The 20,386-nt window shown below is 38.8% G+C and overlaps 1 protein-coding gene and 1 long non-coding RNA gene across 6 annotated transcripts in view; one reads left to right on the top strand and one right to left on the bottom strand.

The window, feature by feature from the left end:
• The window catches only part of LOC310848716, an 81,016-nt gene that overhangs the window by 11,837 nt on the left and 48,793 nt on the right, over positions 1 to 20,386 (bottom strand). The gene's annotated exons all lie outside the window — the stretch shown is intronic.
• The window catches only part of PREX2 (phosphatidylinositol-3,4,5-trisphosphate dependent Rac exchange factor 2), a 102,458-nt gene that overhangs the window by 51,209 nt on the left and 30,863 nt on the right, over positions 1 to 20,386 (top strand). For 2 of the 3 annotated variants that reach the window (XM_083747523.1, XM_083747521.1), the window contains exons 12-25: positions 512 to 615; positions 1,366 to 1,415; positions 1,659 to 1,734; positions 2,546 to 2,618; positions 3,314 to 3,456; positions 5,800 to 5,892; positions 7,086 to 7,234; positions 7,955 to 8,040; positions 8,994 to 9,139; positions 11,212 to 11,329; positions 11,979 to 12,163; positions 14,109 to 14,270; positions 17,483 to 17,705; positions 18,886 to 19,093. In XM_083747523.1, the coding sequence (XP_083603649.1) occupies positions 512 to 615; positions 1,366 to 1,415; positions 1,659 to 1,734; positions 2,546 to 2,618; positions 3,314 to 3,456; positions 5,800 to 5,892; positions 7,086 to 7,234; positions 7,955 to 8,040; positions 8,994 to 9,139; positions 11,212 to 11,329; positions 11,979 to 12,163; positions 14,109 to 14,270; positions 17,483 to 17,705; positions 18,886 to 19,093 (1,816 nt within the window). The remainder of the gene's footprint in view (positions 1 to 511; positions 616 to 1,365; positions 1,416 to 1,658; positions 1,735 to 2,545; positions 2,619 to 3,313; positions 3,457 to 5,799; positions 5,893 to 7,085; positions 7,235 to 7,954; positions 8,041 to 8,993; positions 9,140 to 11,211; positions 11,330 to 11,978; positions 12,164 to 14,108; positions 14,271 to 17,482; positions 17,706 to 18,885; positions 19,094 to 20,386) is intronic. The other variant, XM_083747522.1, reaches the window with a different exon arrangement.

Genomic DNA, 20,386 nt, shown 5'->3' with positions numbered 1-20,386 from the left:
GTGGTACAAGAAAATTCTTAACTATAAGTACAGTCGTACTTCGGAAGTCGAACGGAATCCGTTCTGGAAGTCTGTTCGATTTGGAAACCAAGGCACAGCTTCCAATTTGCTGCAGGAAGCTCCTGCAGCCAATCAGAAGCCGTGGAAATAGCGTTGGACGTTCGGGTTCCAAAGAATGCTTGTAAACCAGAACTCTCACTTCCAGGTTTACAGCGTTTGGGAGCCAAAATGTTCGACTCGCAAGGCGTTCAACTTCAGAGGTCTGACTGTATATACTAATGGATTCTCAATAAAAGGCATCTGGGAACATGGCAGAAAGCTAACTGAAATGCAACCATATAAGGTTTCACCAGCAGGTCTTAGGGTGGGTTACAACAATTTAAAATTCAGTATTAAAAATAGTTTAAGCAAATTAGAATCACAGAAATAGAGAAGGTTCTGAAAACACACATCTCGGGTGTTAAAACACTAGATTTTTTTCATCTGTCTTTTATGTTTCCCTTTACTTTAGTTACTGACAAACATCAGTTCAAGCCTGAGCACATGCTCTACAGATTCCGTTATGATGATGGCACATACTATCCGAGAAGTGAAATGCAGGACGTAATTTCCAAGGTATAAACCTTATAATGTCATGGTATAGTATAAATTTACCAGATATTCTTATAAAAAAAGATTTTTCTATATTAAAACAATTCATCCATCACTGCACACACACGAGCTTGAATGAATGAAATTATAACACAATACGTATTCTCAGAAGGAGAATGATAAACCTGTTCTCCAGTTCACTGGGCCCAGTGAGGTCCTTTTCCTATACTTCATAGGTCGCTCAGTATGGGATAAGAATGCATATTGGAGTGGGGTAATCACCTACATTTGAAAGGCAATATTGCTGTTGTATACCAAAATGACAATTATGAGAAATGGGTGTATTTAAATACTCACTGACTAATCAATGGAGGTGGCTGAGTAGGAACATAGCTAAACTTTGGAGCATTGTGCCTGTGATAGTTGCTTTACCAGTCTGCCACTTTAATACTACAATTTATAGCAGTATTCAGAATGTGGATTAGCTTCAAACCTGGTCATGCTCAGAGCTGAGTCTATTCAGTAGACCGATCAAAATATTAAATTTGTCTACCTTTTTAGCATTCTAAAAGCAATCTAGCTTTTCAAAAATAAAATTTCTGTGGTCCACCAATGTGTTTTGAATTTACAAGGATGCCTACTAAAGTTCTCCAAACATGACTAAGGTTGGATCCAACACAGTATTAGTTTGAATTAACTGGTTTTGAACAAGTGCTTATTGGTTTTTTATTTGAACATCGGGTTAGCATTAAACCTGTTTATATCTCTTAACAGGGTGTAAGATTATATTGTCGTCTGCACAGCCTGTTTACTCCTGTGGTAAGGTAGGTCTTGTTTTCAGAGCTTTTACTTCAGAATGTTAGATAGTAGTTGCTCCCCACGTAGGGAGGGCGAAAGATTGATTAATGTGTTGGTAATGGAGAGTGAGGTGGAGTTGTTGCAACAGGGAACAACTATGGCAATGGCAATCTGTTGGCTAAATCATGGGACATGTTATGTGTGATATTCAATAAATGTCAAATATGTCAATTTGGGATTGAATTATTTTGTATGTTTTATTTCTTTAGAGATAAAGATTACCATCTAAGAACCTACAAATCTATAGTCATGGCTAATAAATTGATAGACTGGCTAATTGCACAGGTAGGAAAATGCTCTGAAGCACATAGCCTTGATTAGCAAATGGAATGTCTACTAACTGCTATTATCAATACAGATTTTCCCATGATGTAGAAATTAACTTGTAGCTCTATATACACCTCAAGGCCAACATCAGCACCTGGCATCATTGGGAAACTACCAGTGCCACAGTAGAATGCTGAATCCCCTTTTATTGGATTGTTTCCAGTGCTGCATGGGCAGAGTTCTGTGCTGGACCACTAGGGGACAAGATTTTTGACCTGCCTCCCTTTGTGGGACACTTATAAGGAGGCGTGGCCCCCTATGGATTTACTTCTTCTCTCCCCTTTGCCTTTTGGTGGGAACATGGGGTTTTAGTCTTTTTGAAATGTCATGATTTTGTTGCCTTCCATTTTTGTAAGTTGATTTTTTTGTATCCAACCCTATTTGTGCTTTGAGTAGAATGGACTTCCAGTTCTGCCAGGAGACTTCACTGTCCTCTTCCCCCAACATTGCAGCTGTCCACATGCAGATTTTGGAGCCATGTAGACAGCTGCAGGGGCCATGGTGAAATCACCACAGAAACAGAAGGCTATTCCACTATGCAGCATTGGCTACCATGCAAAATAAGTATGTTAATAAAGGTTATTGTTCCCCAACGGAGGTGTCTACTTTTTATCAGTAACACTCTAGGACCGATACAAGGCTTCTAAAACAATGGATTTATATGCAACCCAATTTTTGTACATGTTGCAAAAGTGATACATGGTTGTTTTCCTGATTTAGAACTGTTGCCTGTGATATTTACATTGAGGTACATATTATTTATTAATAGGGAGATTGTAGGACAAGAGAAGAAGCAATGATCTTTGGAATAGCACTTTGTGACAATGGATTTATGCACCACGGTATGCAATTTTCATTCAAGTACTCCTTAATTTGTAAGTCTGGAACTCTTGAACCAGATACTCCAGCTCCCATCAGCACAAGCGAGCATGGCCAATGGATGATAGGAAGACCACACATTTCCTCTCCTTGTGTTTTACTACTGAAAACCCTCACCTAGGAGATACTTTTGTGTCTCAGTATTGCATGGCCAAAGAAGAATGCCCAAGCTTGGTGGCCATCAATAATGTAAGGCTTGTGAAGCAAAATATTTTTTCCTGTACCTGGAACAATGTGGCTCACATGTTTGAGCCACCAATTTATGTTTTAATAAAGGTAATATTTATCCTATGTAAACTTTTGCATGGTATACCTTGTGTTTTCTTATGGGTGGGTATGTTCCAAAGCATGCCACAGATAGCTAATGTGGTCAACAGTACTAAATGCCCTAAACACAGAATTCTTCCATTGTTGATTTATGTGCAAAAATACATTTTCCATCATTGAAGTATTTCTGGAGTTTTAGAACATGCAGGACAGGTCTCTGCTGTGAGGAGCATAAAATCTAGAATTTGTCATAGGGGAAACAAGAGGAAGGGAGCACAGGGAAGCAATAAGTGGCTGTTTCACTTGTACATGCTTAAGCAAAATCAGAATATCAATAGCAAAATGAGTTTGTGGCATCACAGAAAAATAATATTATTTTTATATCAAACAGTGCTGGAAAAAAGTGAGTTCAAAGATGAACCACTTCTCTTTCGTTTTTTTGCTGATGAAGAAATGGAAGGCTCAAACATGAAGCACAGGCTCATGAAACATGATCTAAAAGTAGTGGAAAATGTAATAGCAAAATCACTGCTGGTAAGTTTGTTTGTTTTTAATGAAGTATGTGTGCATGCATTAATGCATGTGTGTACATATACACATATTATTTAATATACACTTGATAGGTAAAGGTAAAGGTACCCCTGCCCGTACGGGCCAGTCTTGACAGACTCTGGGGTTGTGCGCCCATCTCACTTAAGAGGCCAGGGGCCAGCGCTGTCCGGAGACACTTCCGGGTCACGTGGCCAGCGTGACATCGCTGCTCTGGCGAGCCAGAGCTGCACACGGAAACGCCGTTTACCTTCCCACCGTTAAGCGGTCCCTATTTATCTACTTGCACCCGGAGGTGCTTTCGAACTGCTAGGTTGGCAGGCGCTGGGACCGAGCAGCGGGAGCGCACCCCGCCGCAGGGATTCGAACCGCCGACCTTTCGATCGGCAAGTCCTAGGCGCTGAGGCTTTAACCCACAGCGCCACCTGCGTCCCCATACACTTGATAGGGAGGCCCAATTGTCAACCAGTATGTTTTCTTTGGTGCACAAAATAACAAGCTTTTTTTTCTTTACCCAAGACTTCCACCTAAGCTGGTATCAATATGGTATCACTTCTACTGTGTTTTATTGTTGCATTTATTGGAATTTTATTCCTAGGGTTGTTTTCCTCCTTCCTCTTCTGAATGTCATCTGATGATTGTTATTGTATATTGAGTTTTTGGCTACTATGTTTATAAGCTGATTAGGTGACCTGGGTGATACATTTTTTTCAGCAACTGGGGAGTTATATAAATCTTTTTGAGTGCCTTGTGTCATATCTTAGTGCAAGGGCTAGTGGCCTGGAGGCAAGCAGCAGGTATCACAGGTGACTGAGCAAGTGGTCAAGCAGAGAAATAATCAAGTAGACAGACAGGTGGATGTGTGAGTGTTCAAGCAGACATATAAGCAGACAAATAACTGACAGGTCATCAAGGAAGCAGATAAGCTGATGATTAAGTCTGTTCCTGAGTTTCTCTGGATGAGAAGCCAGATTACATTTAGCAGCCTTTAGGGCCTGATTGAGATTCCTTTATCATCATCACCATCATCATCATCATCATCATCATCATCATCATCTACTGTACATCATCACATTGATGCTTTTTCCTTTCTTTATTGGGTTGGCTAATTAAAAAAACCAAAAAACTCACAGATGAATGAAATACTGAAAACAACCATTAAACAAAACAACAACAACATTGGTTCCCTGTGTCTCTGCTAGACTGGGCATTTGCAGTAATGGCATTGCAGAGATCATGTCAGAAGTTCCCTCCTCTTGGAAGCTGTGTCATGGTGGCACAGATTTAAGGCACACAGAATGCATAGAATTAGTCTCTGGCACCTTAGACTGGATGAAGATCATCCATCTTGAATAGCTGCTGGTCAGCTTAAGTCCCGTTTCAGCCCTTGTCTTACCCCAGTCTTTTCTGCCACCTTTCACTTTCCAGCAGAAGATACATCTACAAGAGGAAGCTTTTTGTGAGAAAGCAACGTAGATTGAGGTATCCCATTGTGTGTTGACATAGAGCAATGGTGACATCAGTCAGGAACTTGGCTATACTTGTCAGGACTGAGGTTCATAGGTACAGGTTGTTAGGTGGCCACATTTTAAATAAACCGCAAAGTGTTAACAGTTTGCTCTTGGCAACATTTATTTAATCTTCTTTACATTTGGTTGGTTGGTTTTCAAGTTGCCCTTCATCACTTGTATCAGAATGGGTTGCAGCCCAAAGCATCAATACAGTAAAATAATAACAATTTCAATAACAATTTAAAGCCAGTATTAGATGCAACCACAATTTAAAATGCTGGGACTAAGTTGTGACGCTGCACCCAGTGTTAGAGCAACAAGAAGGGCCTTCCCTGCAGATCTCAGTACATTGGCAGGCATAAGGAGAGGCGCTCCTTCAAGTCTTTGGATCTTAAGTTGTTAAAGGCATAATAAGTTACTATTAACTTCTCAAACTGGGGTCAGTCGCAGACAGGTAACCCATGGAAATCCTGTAGCATCAGTCACTGGTGGAGGAAGAGGGAGGCGGAGGAAGAGGGAGGCGGAGGGAGCAGAATGTGGATTAACGTGGCAGGGGTTAATGTGACCATTCCTTGGTCTAGGAAAGATCGTAGTTGGCAAACCAGTGTGGCTGGAATAGACACTAAATGACAGTGACACCACTTTGGCTTCTAGTAACAATGCCTGAACAAGGAAAACACCAAAGCTACGTGTTTGCTCCTTCAACAGACAAGACCTATATTTTGTCAAGATTTAGTCTCACCTGATTGCACCTCATGTTCTAATTTAAATGTATTTTAAATATTTTTCCCAATATGTGTCAATTTCCCTTTTACAGATTAAATCAACTGAAGGAAGCTATGGTTTTGGCTTGGAAGACAAAAACAAAGTGCCAATTATTAAAATAGTGGAGAAGGGATCAAATGCTGAGGTAATACATGATTATTTTACTTCACAGATATTCCTGTCTGCAAATATATTTTTAAAACTTAGAAAACTCCTAGTTCGGTTCCCCACTTGTGAATTGTTTGTATGAAGTTTATAGGTAGCCAGAGCTCAAATTTCCCAGAATGTGGGTTTTGCTACACTGGAATCATTGGAAGGAAGGAGAGGGATCATGAGTTGTTGACTATGCTGCTGGAGATGATGAGCTGGCACAGGGAGCAAACCTTTGTAGGAGGAATTTCTCATGGGGATATGTTAAAGTGGAGCTGGTATAGAACTGCTGTAAAGAGGTGGTCAGGTTTTTTGGTTGGAGCGTCACAGGAAATATTCTTACAAAGATATATTCTTAAAGAGAGATATTCTTACAAAGTCTGAGCAACTCTGTTTTAGCACAAGAAACATACCTGTGCAGGACGAGCCTAACTATATATGTGTACTCAAAAGTAAGCTCAATTGACTTTTGTTGGTCTTACTTTCAGATAAGTGGGTACAGGACTACAAGTTGGCTGTACACAGTTCTTTGTCATTTCATAAGTCAGGGAACAATCTCGGAAGAGAAACAGGTTATTGGTGATAAGGTTGTCAATACAAGGTTGTTATTCTGCCTTCATTCAAACGTTCAACTTTTGAATAAACTGAGAAATATTCCCTGAGTAGTTCCATTTATTACAGAACCTTGCAGCTATATGCACTTTCTTTGCAAGATGAAACTGACTGGATGTGAATGGCTTCTGTGATATAGCAGTTCAGGTTTTCAGTCAAAAGAATTAATATTTTGAAGGTACTGTTGGGCTTCTGTATGTTTCTGAGCTGTGTCCACAAACCTAAATAGTCAGTAAGTTCTGTGCTTTCAAATGCATATCTCCATAAAGCAAAGTGGTTTTCCATTAATGGAAAAAAGGCGAGTCAAGATAGATAATATGGAATAATTTAAACTTTTTGGTCACTACTGTCAAGGCTGCATAAATATTATAAATAACAAAGTGATGCTTCCAATAATTCTAAATTTACAAAACAGAGATTTTTCTTTGACCTCCAAAAATAATGTGGATTGTGTAGATTTCATAGCTGTGGGCATACTCTCACATGGCAAGCATTTCAGCATCTTTGTGTAAAGGAAATTAGTACATCACTAGTTCTGTTAAAACAATTGTGCATGTCTTATCTTTTCTTATCTAGATGGCAGGTCTGGAAGTTGGGAAAAAGATCTTTGCCGTTAATGGTGACCTAGTTTTTCTGAGACCCTTCAGTGAAGTGGATAACTTTCTGAAAGCATGTTTAAGCAGCAGAAAGCCTCTCAGGGTGCTTGTGAGCACAAAACCCAGGGAGTAAGTTGTTACTTTGGTTTGGTCAATTGTGAAGAGGGTGTGTTGCGAAGGCATACAGATACAAAAGGAAAGATTTTTAATGATCAAATTTTAATGATCAGAATAGGGGGTAAAGGTTAATGGGTGAAAGGACTTACAAGAATTTAAGTAATTTAAATTATTTGTATATAGAGTAAGGAAAATCTAGTGTTGTTGATAATAATAATGATGATGAAACTATGAATCGATAATAAATAATAATGTATCAATATATCAAAAAATGTGATTTAAGTTTCTCTTTCTGTTATTTTTTAACATTTTGTCAAAGCAAATAAATATTCAATAGTTTAAACACGTGAAGAGGGCATTTTCTGGAATAAGCAGTGTCCCTTGATTATTAGGGAAGTTTTTAATGTTTGAAGTTTTATTCTGTTTTTAGTCCTCTGTTGGGAGCTGCCCAGAGTGGCTCGGGAAACCCAGCCAGATGGGTGGGGTATAAATATTATTATTATTATTATTATTATTATTATTATTATTATTATTATTTTCATCAGTGCTTATTTCCCCTTCTCAAAAGCTAAGCTTCATGTGTAATTCATTGTTTGAGAATTTAGTAGAGTTTTAAATAATAATAACAATAGTTTTATTATTAGTAAATTGCTATATTCTGTGTAAAAATTGATAAATGTAATAAGCACACTGGTTTTGGATCTTCCACCCTGACATTTCTCTTGCACTCAGGACAGTGAAGATCCCTGACTCTGTGGATGGCCTTGGATTCCAAATACGAGGTTTTGGTCCTTCTGTTGTCCATGCTGTTGGAAGAGGTAGGCAGTTGTGAATATCTTTTCCAAATAAAACCATCCCCACAAATATAGAAAGCTGTAGATGGAATTACTTTAGAGATATATGGCTGAGTCATATGATCAATACTTGATGGGTATTTGCTTTGATAGTTGTTCTATGAATAGTAGTGATGAAAGAAGGTTATAGTGGTTTTCACACACCATATTAAACCATAGCTACTGCTTAACTCTGGTTTTAACATGCATGAGCAGCACACTCGTGCATGCTGCTCAGAAGTCCCTGCTATGCTCCTCTCTGCTCTTGGCAACACTATAAGCACACCATCTGAACCCAGGCTCACTGTTTGTTTCCCAGCAACGATCTATGAACAATAAGCCAACATTGATGAGCTTTTTTAGATCATAGGTGAGACAAACATTGGTATTTCTCTATATTCTGCTGAGCTGCCATGATTTGTTGCATTGAGATGCACTCTTAAGAAGCCTTAGAGCCCTGTGACTTGCACTGTCTGACTCCTTCGTGAGGTCAGGACAGATAAACATATTTTCATACCTGAATTTAGGTTTTCCAATAAACAAGTTCCAGATTGACATGTTTAGGATTAGGATAGATATAAATAAATGGGCAAAAGGGGCAGCAACAACAAAATATCAGTATACATCTAAGTACAAGTGGTGCTGTTGTGTGTAAATTCATCATTGAATTGTTTGTCAGCTTTATTGACCTACTTTATTGGCTTCTAATTCCAGAGGTGTCCAGTTCCCACCAAGTTGATAACCTTATCAAAATAGATCACACCAAAAATTTACAGGGCGTGGGATTCTCATGTAAATCACCTTGTACATATTCTGTTGAATCACAGTGTTGGTTTAATTTAACATTTTCTTGAATAAACAAGCAACTATAAAACCAAACATTTTTTTTCCCTAAGAAGGAAATTTCTAACTTGGCAATTTTTCTAACTGTTTTCAAGGAACCGTAGCAGCAGCTGCTGGCCTCCACCCTGGACAGTGCATAATTAAAGTGAATGGGATTAATGTCAGCAAAGAAACTCATGCAAGTGTTATAGCCCATGTCACAGCCTGCAGGAAATACAGACGTCCGATGCATGTAAAGATGGTGCTTACTTATTTATTGTTAATGCTACTTAAACAAAAAATACAGTTCGCTTCCACTCCTTGGCAAATGAAAGTTAAAAATATATAATAGTCAATTATTCTAAAGCTGTCGTCTAATCTAATTCGAACCACACATTAGAACTGAGTTCTGCTGAAGTCAAAGAGGATCAATTTTAAATAAAAGTTTTGGACCAGGATGTAGAGAGATTATTGTGAATGCTTTACTCCTTTCCAGCATTCAGAGAAGATTATCTACAGCCGAAACCAGCACATGCAGGGTGAAAAACTGAGCGAAAAAAAGGCAAGGGATATAAAGAAATTTGACCTAGTGCCAAATATGCCCTCCAACAGCCTTTTAAGTAACCTTTCCAAAGAAGGATTATTAGAGCTAAGACGAAGGCTGGTCATAAAGCTCCAGTGAAGTGCAATAGGTTTCGTTTTAACTGTCGTTAAACAAAACTTATTGCACTTCTGAACAGCCTTATATTGGTAAAAAAATGACTATGGGTTATACTGATGATCTTGAGAATCCTACAAGGGCACTGGTTCCCAGGGTATTTTCTGAAGAACCGAATAAATATTTATCCAAACAGTCCTGCTTTGCTTTGGTGAATATACCCTACCAACAGGTGCTCAAGATGTAATCAAATAAGCAATACAGTGGTACCTCAGGTTACATACGCTTCAGGTTACAGACTCCGCTAACCCAGAAATAATGCTTCAGGTTAAGAACTTTGCTTCAGGATGAGAACAGAAATCATGCTCCGGCGGTGCGGCAGCAGCAGGAGGCCCCATTAGCTAAAGTGGTGCTTCAGGTTAAGAACAGTTTCAGGTTAAGAACGGACCTCTGGAACGAATTAAGTACTTAACCCGAGGTACCACCGTATTTAAATTTAATACTTTGTTTTCACTATTATATACGAATCTTCAGGAGATTTGTGTTGACAGTTTTGGCAAAAGGGTGTTGTAAGATAAAGTAAAGATTTAAAACATACCATTTGTTATGATGCATCTTTTATAAAATATAAATGGAATTCCGATTTAAACCTCATCTGGTAAATAAAATGTATTTTGAATTCTTCATGAATATAATTGCAATGATCGTTAAAGAGAAATAAGTTTAAGCTCTAGTTTATGAGAGCAATGTGCCAAAACTGTATTTTTTTGCTGTTCTTGCTTAACTTTCATTTCATCCCACACGTTTCCCTTTAGAGGCTATGTTTTCAATTCTATCAGAACACAAGCTATTTTTGTGGTTCATCCAGCTGCATTTAAGTGCTGGTGATATAAGCTTCTATGGGGGTTGTACTGCTTCAGTAACTTAGCATGAGATTGATTTCAAGTATATTAAGTAAATTACCGGTAATTAACATTTTTTTGGGATGGATTCACTTTTTTATTGCCAGTCCAGCAAAGGTCCACATATCTGGTAACAAATTTTGAAGTAAAACAAATGACGAAGTGATCTGGTCTTGCTACAGTGAATGTACTTTAAATCCATGCTTTCCTTTCTCTCACCTGTTAATTTTTGTGGTGAACACCCAGCAAGCTACAGCTTTCTATTATTTATTTAACATATTTATATCCTGCCTTTCTCCCAAGTTGGGATTCAGGGCAATTTTCCACATTAAAAAAAAAGTATTAAATTATAAAATATAAAGTAATAAAAGCAAACTAGCTAGAAACAATAATTAAAATACATCAAAGCATTTAAAACCAGCAAGTAAAATCGTTTGCCCTGACAGCATCCCAGGGATCAGCATTGTCTGTACCTTAATTTTCAGAGGCCTGTCTGAATCAGCCTTCCCATGGAAGAATAACAATGAAGGAACTAATCTAACATCTCTCGGGAGGGAATTCCACAACAAGAATATCTTGTGCACGTATTTGCGTCTTTTGAGTTTCTCTCACACACAAAAAGGATGTGTGTGTTTAGGGGACTTAAAAATGTAAAATAACAAATCTCCTTTGGGGTTCATCTATAATAAAAACACGGCTTCTCTGGCAAAGCTAATATGAATTAGTATGTGTGTGTGTGTAAAAACTTTCATCATTGTTATTACTTTCCTACAGCAAGATTCTATTCAGTGGGTATATAACAGTATTGAGAGTGCCCAGGAAGATCTTCAAAGAACAAACTCCAAACCCTTGGGAGAAGATGGAGGAGATGCCTTTGACTGCAAAGTAGAAGGTAGGATTATTTGTTTCTTTGTTATTAAGCAAAATAAAGGTGAGCTTTGGATGTTACTCTTACCCAAGCAAACACAATTTTCACCTGTTCGTATAATACAATTCAAAGTACAAGATAAAGTGCAGTTATTTGCTTGTTTGCATGGAAACTGTCGCGCCGAGAATCCAGAAGACGCATTTCCGTTAAGGAGCTTTTATGTTGGAAGAGATTCCGCAAACGCCCACTGTCGGATTCTGCCAGCGATTGAGGGAGTCATGCTTAAGGGGCTCTGCTATAGACAGAGCTTTGATAATCAGGCCAAACTCTGAGGGACTAAGCTTTTACGCACGAGCAGCTCATCATCCCATCACACTTATTTTCATATTGGATTGTGCCCGCAGAATAACAGCAAGGCATACTCATATTTTGGTTGTCTGTTACTGTGATTACAGCTTTGGTTTGCAGATAATATTTTTTAAATCCCTTTACAACAAATGAACCATGTTTCAGAGACACAGTATCTGCACACAACCTCTTTCACCTGATTCACCCTGTTCAATCATTAACAAAATGAAATAGGTATTTATTTAGTAAATTAGTTAATTTAGGCATATTAGTTTAGTAAGCATAATAGGATTCAAAATGATTTGATTTTTAAATTTGTTTTTAGAAGTAATTGACAAATTTAATACTATGGCAATAATTGATGGACGGAAGGACCATGTCAGTCTAACTGTTGATAATGTTCACCTGGAATATGGTGTAGTTTACGAGTATGACAGCACGGCGGGAATAAAATGCCATGTTTTGGAAAAGATGATTGAACCAAAGGGCTTTTTCAGCTTGACTGCAAAGGTATGAAACATTTTATTTGTTTAGTTCTTTATTGTTCCTTTGATCACTGAAGCAGCACACCCTATTTATGAATATGATTTATGGATATGATTATTGTAATTTAATCTCAAGTGTATTCTTTGCCAGTGACCTGTGTCCTATTGATGGTCATGAATTGTGGTCATTCACCCAGAAAGAAAATTAAGTTGTAGTATAGTCATAAATTGAGCTTCTAAACTCAAAACAACAAATGCTGAAGAAGTAAAAATTTCGCTACCTTTCCAACTATACCCCCATGAGGTTTTTTTTAAGGGAGATATACAGTTTTTTCCAGGAATCCATTTATTTAATTATTGTATATTCATGTTGTCTTTTGAGCAAACACAACAGAACCATTCACACAGAAATATTAACTAATAATTATAAATTAAAACTATGTAATAAATGAGGAAATACAAGATACAAGGAGGGGGGAGAAAGCAGTTAATTAACTGAAGTCATAATGTTCCAGGAATACTCTGCCCATGTTTTTTGTTATGAAATGTCACTCAGATACCAGGCCAGACCCTGTAAAAAAAGACTTTTGCATTCTGGGTGAAGAAGTGAGTTAATTTTTTCCTGGAACTAGGTGCACAAGCCACCTTCACTTTGCTCAGTCTTTACCATCCAGAGGTAGGTTACGTTGACTGGTCCAAGGCCACCCAGTGAAAGCCATCAATAGGGAGGGGGAAGGTATACCCACCTATGCTGTATACCTTGAACCAGAGGATTGCTTGGTAAGTCACCTTGTAGCAAATAGAAGTAATGTGAAACAACGGAAGAGTAGCTGTGTCTGAGTGTTGGATATAGTAATCCTCGTAGATTTCTTTTCTCCAAAGCTATGAAGCCTAATTAATAAGCAGCTTAATTTTTTTAAAAATAGGAAACCATATAGCAATGCAATATTTTAGAGCTGGTAAAAATATAATAATTTGAAAATCAAGAACAGGGTCCAGAAGTCTTAGTAATGATTTAACAGCAGTCTTTGTAGTTATAACCAAGGGATTAGGTTTGCAGGTGTGTTTTGCATTATTAATTAAACCTGCAGAAAATTAAACTCTTACAAGCAATTAGAAACCTTTAATTAATGTGCTGATTCAGAAAGTAAGAGTTTAAAAGCTTTCTGTCTATAATTACATGAACTAACTTCTTCAGTTCTAGGGCAACTGTAATAAGCTATAACTATAATTACAATGTGTGCAAAAATTGGGTGATTAGTAAATTCCCAATTACTTTGACTTTTACCAAATTCCAATAAAAAAATCAATAAAAGATTATTATTTCACATAGAATAAATTAATTTATTAGGCCTTTTGTTTTTGCATATTTTGCAGTTGTCTATAGGATCTGGAGTCTGTATCCTGGATTTGTTTTCCTCTAAACAATATTGCCAAGTTATTGTGAAGGGAGGATGGGTTAATGACAGCCAATGGGCTTTGCAAGCCTCTACTCTACAATTAAAACCTCTGCTCAGGGTTGAAGTTCCTTTGACATGTTCTCTTTTACTTGTAATTGTAACGAGCTTGGGGGTTGTTTTAAACAATATAAACAATACAAATATGACAAGGGCAGAGTGTTAAGGGTAATCAGGTTCCAACTCACAGGGATAAAGGAATTGAGAGAAGGAGAAAGAAGAAGGAGGAGGAGGAAGAAGCAATAGCCAAGTTGACTAGTGCTTAAGGAAGGCAGGTAAGGCATATAGAAAATTGTATAGAAATGAATTAAACAAACAAAAACAAACAAACAAACAAAATTGCAGCTCAGTATCTGGGAGCTATTGCTGACAAGCAGCATACTTAAATCTGAAAAGAAATATCCTCTGCAAGAAAAAATGATTATTGTCCTGGATTACTTGTTTGTTTACACTGATATCTAATGGCAGTCTTTTTAACACCAGCACAATCCACCGCTTTTGTCTTACTCACAGATTCTCGAAGCTTTAGCAAAAAGTGATGAGCAATTTGTGCAAAACTGTAATAGTCTAAATAGTTTAAATGAAGCCATCCCCACTGAACTTCAGAGTAAATTCAGTGCCACTTGCAGTGAGAAAATGGAGCACATTTGCAGAAGGATCACTAGTTATAAAAAGGTAAGGAGGAAAAAAAAGGGGGAACTAAATATGTGTAACTGAGGTACTAGCTCTCCCACTGTTTACTCGTACCTACATTTCCCCCTCTCTTTCCTCTGTTGTCTCCCCTAGGTCAAATTCTATGTTAAATAACAGATCAGGCACCTGTCCACTTTGTGAAATATCATGCACATTAATGATGCTAAAGAAAAAGAAATAATCAGCCATAATACAGAAAAATGTCAATGCTTATAATAATATTTTATTATCTTGTTAGTTATGGTGTTTCAAATGTTCATTTTATCCATTCCCCCTTTGAACAATGGATAGATAGGAGAGCAACCGTAGGAACCTGACCTGCAGGCCTAGTTAGATTTGCCAGACCTCCCAGTTCTGCTCAACAGACTGTTTTGGGCTGACCACACTGACGGGTCATTCACCTGATGTAATAAGATGAAAGGTAGGGACAAGTAAAGTTGCGGCTGCAAAGAAAGAATCAGGAACCCAAGAATGTCCTTATCAAAGTTCCATTGCAGCCATGGCTTCTATTCGCTGCTGTTTAGTTAGTGCCGAATGCAAGTCCTGCTGCTTTCAGGCAGAAGCAGATCCATTTGGGAGCTTCTGTCTGGAGCGCCTGAGTGGGCTGATCCCTGCTGACTGGGTCCAAAACCAGTGCAGCTTGCATTTGGCGTCAAATCTAAACAGTGCTGAAAGCATGCAGCTCAAATGCGGCCTGTAGAGGGTTGGCCGCTATTTGACCCAGCCCTCTGGCCGAAAGGAGTTTCCCCACCCCTGCCCTAGTGATTTTGCTTGCATTTCACAAGAATTATACACGCATTAGAGTTTTACATTTGTACTTTGAAACTGGGTCTTTTGTTTTATGGACTAAAATGATATTTCTAAACTGGAACCTGGCAAGCAAATGTTTGCAATTTGCAAGGGGGGGGGGGAGAGAGAGAGAGAGAGAGAGAGAGAGAGAGAGAGAGAGAGTCCACCATTTGACTTTAGAATAAATGGTTCAAAAACGTTTCATGGTCTAAATAAATATAGCTAGCAATCCATTTATTAAACCCTGTCTGTCTGTCTATTCACCTTACTTCAACTTGACTGCCTCAGATGGGTATCTTAACTGCTCAGTCAGAAATTCAATGTAGCCAAATACATTATGCTTTTCATATTTCTTGCCTACTTTACAAGAATTTAATGTGATGTGCAGTTTCCAGGATAAGAATAGCAAGATCATACTAGGTCAGGAGGAAGTACATTGGCACAACCACAAGGGGAAGGCGTATATAATTACTATACCTGATACATTATCTTATTATAAACCCACATATTCATCAACTTCTCAGATAAGACCTTTCCAAAATCCATAATCATGTTGCAAATTTGCTGCTTCAAAAATGTTTACTGTTCTTGATGGCTATTAGTAACCTGTTTCATTCCAAGAATAGCTATGCCTTTCTTTTAGGGAGGTTAATGTAACCATAGTAACAAAAGTGTGCTGTTAGCTTCATTGTGAAAGTTTGAAATCTATAAACAGAAATGCAGTGGCTTCCTGCAGTGCTTATTATTATCTCATTATTTCTCAGAGAAGTTTTAAGGCCTGGGTAATAGTCGCCACTTTTTCCAACACATGCATGAAAAGAAATGTGGAACTTACTTGTTGTAACTAGCCATTTGGCACCTGTGGGAGACAATGTGTGGGAGATTTAAATGTGAAAAATGTACAGTCAAACCTCGGTTCTCGAACGGCTCTGATTTAGAACGTTTCGGCTCCCGAACACCCAAAACCCGAAAGTAAACGCTCCGGTTTTTGAACATTCCTCGGAACTTGAACTTCTGGTGCAGCTTCCGCTTAAGTGCAAGAAGCTCTTGCAACCGATTGGAAGCCACGCCTCGGTTGTCAAAGGTTTTGGAAGTCAAACGGTCTTCTGGAACGGATTATGTTCAACAACCTAGGTTTGACTGTACTGCCGTTCTTCCTATTTAAGTGTCCTTGTGTCCTCCTTGTTCCAGTTTCACATGTTTAAGTATCATATATCCATACAAACATACATGGATAGAAATATTATAAACATTACACACAGTATGTCATAAATTTCTTGTACAAGCTCAATAATCTGTTGATTTTATTCAAAACCGAAGCTGCACACAGGAATACAGATGTGTGTTTTTGTTTGTGGGTGTAGGAGTGCACTGTGCCCATTGATCTGTAAGAAAAAGTACCTACTTTGGTTAGAATTGCTGCTAAGACGCCTATCAATTAAAAGTCTGCATTCCTAGGCTTTGCTGTGTGGGTACCTAAATATCAATTGACTGGTCCCTAGGAGAGCCAGTTGGGGCTACTTCAGCAATTACCTCCATGAGATTCACATCAAGTCCCCTGTTTAAAAGATCTGTTCTCCCTGAATGGTTTGTTTGTTTCTTGTTTTGCCTGTTGATTAATTCTTATCTTTCTACAAGTGGTTTGATGGGTGGGGCAGAACTGTTCACTATTGCTTACTGGGAGGTAGAGGGCAGTGTGGAAGGTTACTGCAAATGCTCTGGCTTGGCTCTGGATTACAAACTAGCACAGCAATTCTACCCCACCCAGCGAATCACTTCTGACTTTATATAGCTGTTCTTTTCTTGTATTGTTTTAACAGTGATTATAAACTGCCTTATGGGGATTTTCCTGGAAAGGCAGGGAGCCAGTGTGGTGTAGAGTGTTGGACTAGGACAGGGGTCAAATTTCTGCTCAGCCATGAAAAGCTCCCTGAGTGGGCCAGTCACTGTTTTTACCTCACAAGATTGTTGTAGGGATTAAATGAGGAGTGGGAGAACCAGATACGCCAAGTGGATGTAGAGTAAAATAAAAAATAACAACAAAAAAATCTAAATTAATGAAATAGGATAAGGATTCATTTTGTCTTAAGCTGCAACAGGATTGTTCATTTTGCCTTTACTTGCTTTTCAAACTATTGTTCCCATAGTCAGTGATTAGAATAGAAGTAGCACCTCCAATCTTCTTCCTCTGTTCTCCAGTAAAAAGTAATATGAGGTTAGGCATGGACACAGAGAAAGAACATTGTTATATTTCAAGAAGTCAAACTTCAGTTCAGTTCCACCTATCAGGTTGGGGAATACTAAAGTGTGTGAGAGAGAATTTTCCTCATATCTGAAAAGTAAATAGAGCTAACTATATTTAAACCTTTTAGTAGTTGCTAATATACTCTATCCTGCCCCTGCAGTTTTCACGGGTGTTAAAAAACCGAGCTTGGCCTACCTTCAAGCAAGCAAAGTCAAAGATCTCACCACTGCACAGCAGTGACTTCTGCCCAACTAACTGCCATATCAACGTGATGGAAGTGTCATATCCTAAAACTTCAACGTCACTTGGCAGTGCTTTTGGTGTTCAGCTAGAGAGCAGAAAACATCTTTCCCATGAAAAAGAAAACAAACATACTGACCAAGGTAAGCTTCAATATGAGCTCTAGCTATCTACCTTCCTCTACCTACCTGTCTGTCTGAAAACGACCCCTCAACATTTGAGCCCGTGCTCAACATCAACTCCAGCATTCTGCAGCAGCCAGGTAATCCTACACAGAGCACTTTTCAGGAATCAAGCCTTGAGGTTACCAATGCATGGATCACCATGGCCAGACCATCCCTGTCCCAAGCATGGCCATAGCTGACATATCAGCCACAGCTGGTAAAAGGCACTCCTAGCCACTCATAAATTCCCAGTGACAGAAATGGATCCAGGAGCACCACCAAACTCTGAGCCTGTTCTTTCAAAGGGAGTGCAACCCCACCCAGAACAGGCAACTGCCCCATCTTCCAGATATAGGAACTACTAATCTATGGCATCTTCATCTTCCCATGGTTCCAGCTCAGTTTATTGCCCCTCATCCAGTCCACTACTGCACACAAAGCACAGTCCAGATTATGCACAGCTGCCCCCGTCTCACATGTTATGGAGAAGTACAGCTGTGTGTCATCAGCACATTGACTTTGCCCCAAAACTCCTAATGACCACACTCGGTGATTTCATATAGATGTTAAACAGCATTGAGGACAAGACATGACATTGTGGTACACCATAGTGCAAAGACCATGTAGCTGAAACACAGTCTCCCAATACTACTTTCTGGACATGATCCTCTAGGTAGCAGTGAAACCACTGCAAAACAGTGCCCTCAATACCCATTCCACACAGCTGATTCAGGAAGCTACCATAGTGTATGGTATCAAAAGCTGCCATTTCCTTAATCATTTTATTTTCTTTTCCTAGCATAAAGCAAACTAAGAACCAGTTAGGCCCTTGCAGATTTTGCCAAAATGTTTGATCCTTCAGTGCTTGGGCTATTTAAACAGACTTTTTATAACCCTTGAATAACAGAACTAATGTTTCACTAGCAAGCAGACAATTTGCAAAAAAATGAATGAATTGTTATGCATAGTTGGATTTTCAATATCAAATTGCTCATGTGTTGAATGTGTAAAACTATTTTTTTAAACTCAGTGGGATTATTAACTGGATTCATGAAAAATGTATTATCTGCTATGGTTCAAAATAAGTGAGCTACAACTACAGAGACCAACATACCTGATAACCTACTTATGCATTCTATATTATTTCCTTCCTGCCCAGGTAAACTGAGTCCCATGGTTTATGTACAACATACAATTACCACTATGGCAGCTCCATCGGGACACTCCTTGGGTCAACAAGATGGCCATGGTTTGAGGTACCTGTTAAAAGAAGAGGATCTGGAAACACAAGATGTCTATCAGAAACTGTTGTGCAAACTGCAAGCTGCAGTAAAAGAGGTGGAAAACTGTGTTTCTCAAATAGATGAGTAAGTAAAACTTATGAAATGTAGGGAATTTGGACAGTAAGACATAAATTTGCTTTTAAGGGAGCCCTTCCTAACATTGTAGCTTAGCCTGTATGTATTGGACTTTTCTGTGAGGGCTGTAGTTCAGTGGTAGGAGATTTCATTTGTGTGCTGCACATCCTGGGTTAAATACCTGCCATCTCTCTCTCTCTCTCTCTCTCTCTCTCTCTCTCTCTCTCTGACACACACACACACACACAATTTTGGAAGAATGGCTGGAAAGTACCTCAGCCTGAGACCTTGGAGAGCTTCTTTAAGCTAGAATAGACAGAAGTGAGTTAGATGATCTAACTCATTGGCAGATTCATATAAGTAAAAGGATAAAGGCCATTGGAACAATGCAGTTCCCTAAAAATCAATATTAAAAAATCAATATAAAATTGGCAGAAAATGATAGCAAAGAGTTTAAGGCGGGGTGGATTAAATCCTATTTATTTATTTCCAAGATGTACATACTGCTCACATGACCTCTGTAAGCAGCTTACAATTTAAAATAACACAATGTGATACAATAAAAACCACAGCAAAGTGTTACAGTATAAAATAAAAAGAAAATAGAAAAAACAGAAGCAGGAATGGCCCAGCCATTAGGCAAAATGAGGCAACCGCTTCAAGTGGCAGATGCTGGGGAGTATTATTATTATTGGTAGTATTAGTATTATATTAATTACATTTGTATACTTCCCTATACCCATAGGTCTCAGGGTGGTTCACAACATAAAATCACAATATAAAGACACTAAATACATAATAGAAACAAGAAAGAGCCAATAATCTCCCCTCCCCCTTGCTGTTTCTCTTAAGGGCCTCGGTCATTCCCCTGAGTTGGGAAAGGAGGATGTGGTATGTCCTGCCCCCCAAAACTAGCTTTCTGCCTCGGGTGTGGTGGTGCACACTACCTCATCAGCAATGTTGAATTAAGATTCAGCTGCCAGTCCAGTTAGCTTCTTTATCTGGGATGGAGAAGGGTGCCATACTGATCTTTGCCTCAAGCCAAAATATGTCTTGGACCAGCCCTGAATAGTAGCCGTATCATTCCCCCCTCTCACACACTCCATAACCTCAGCATCTTCCTGATTAAACGGGTTTAAACTAACCTCCTAAAAGTCAGTGGTGGACTGACTTCCTTAGGTGAAAGGTTTCAGTGATAGCTGTCAGGTGTGCGTGCAGGAGCCAGGCCCTGTGACCAATAGGACTTTGCAGGACTGGGGCCTTCCTAAGTTTGTTCTGAAGAGGCAAGACGCAGCCCCACAG

Source organism: Podarcis gaigeae, assembly GCF_964106915.1.
Source record: "Podarcis gaigeae genome assembly, chromosome: 7".
Lineage (NCBI taxonomy): Eukaryota > Metazoa > Chordata > Lepidosauria > Squamata > Lacertidae > Podarcis > Podarcis gaigeae.
This window is presented reverse-complemented; position numbering and strand designations above follow the sequence as displayed.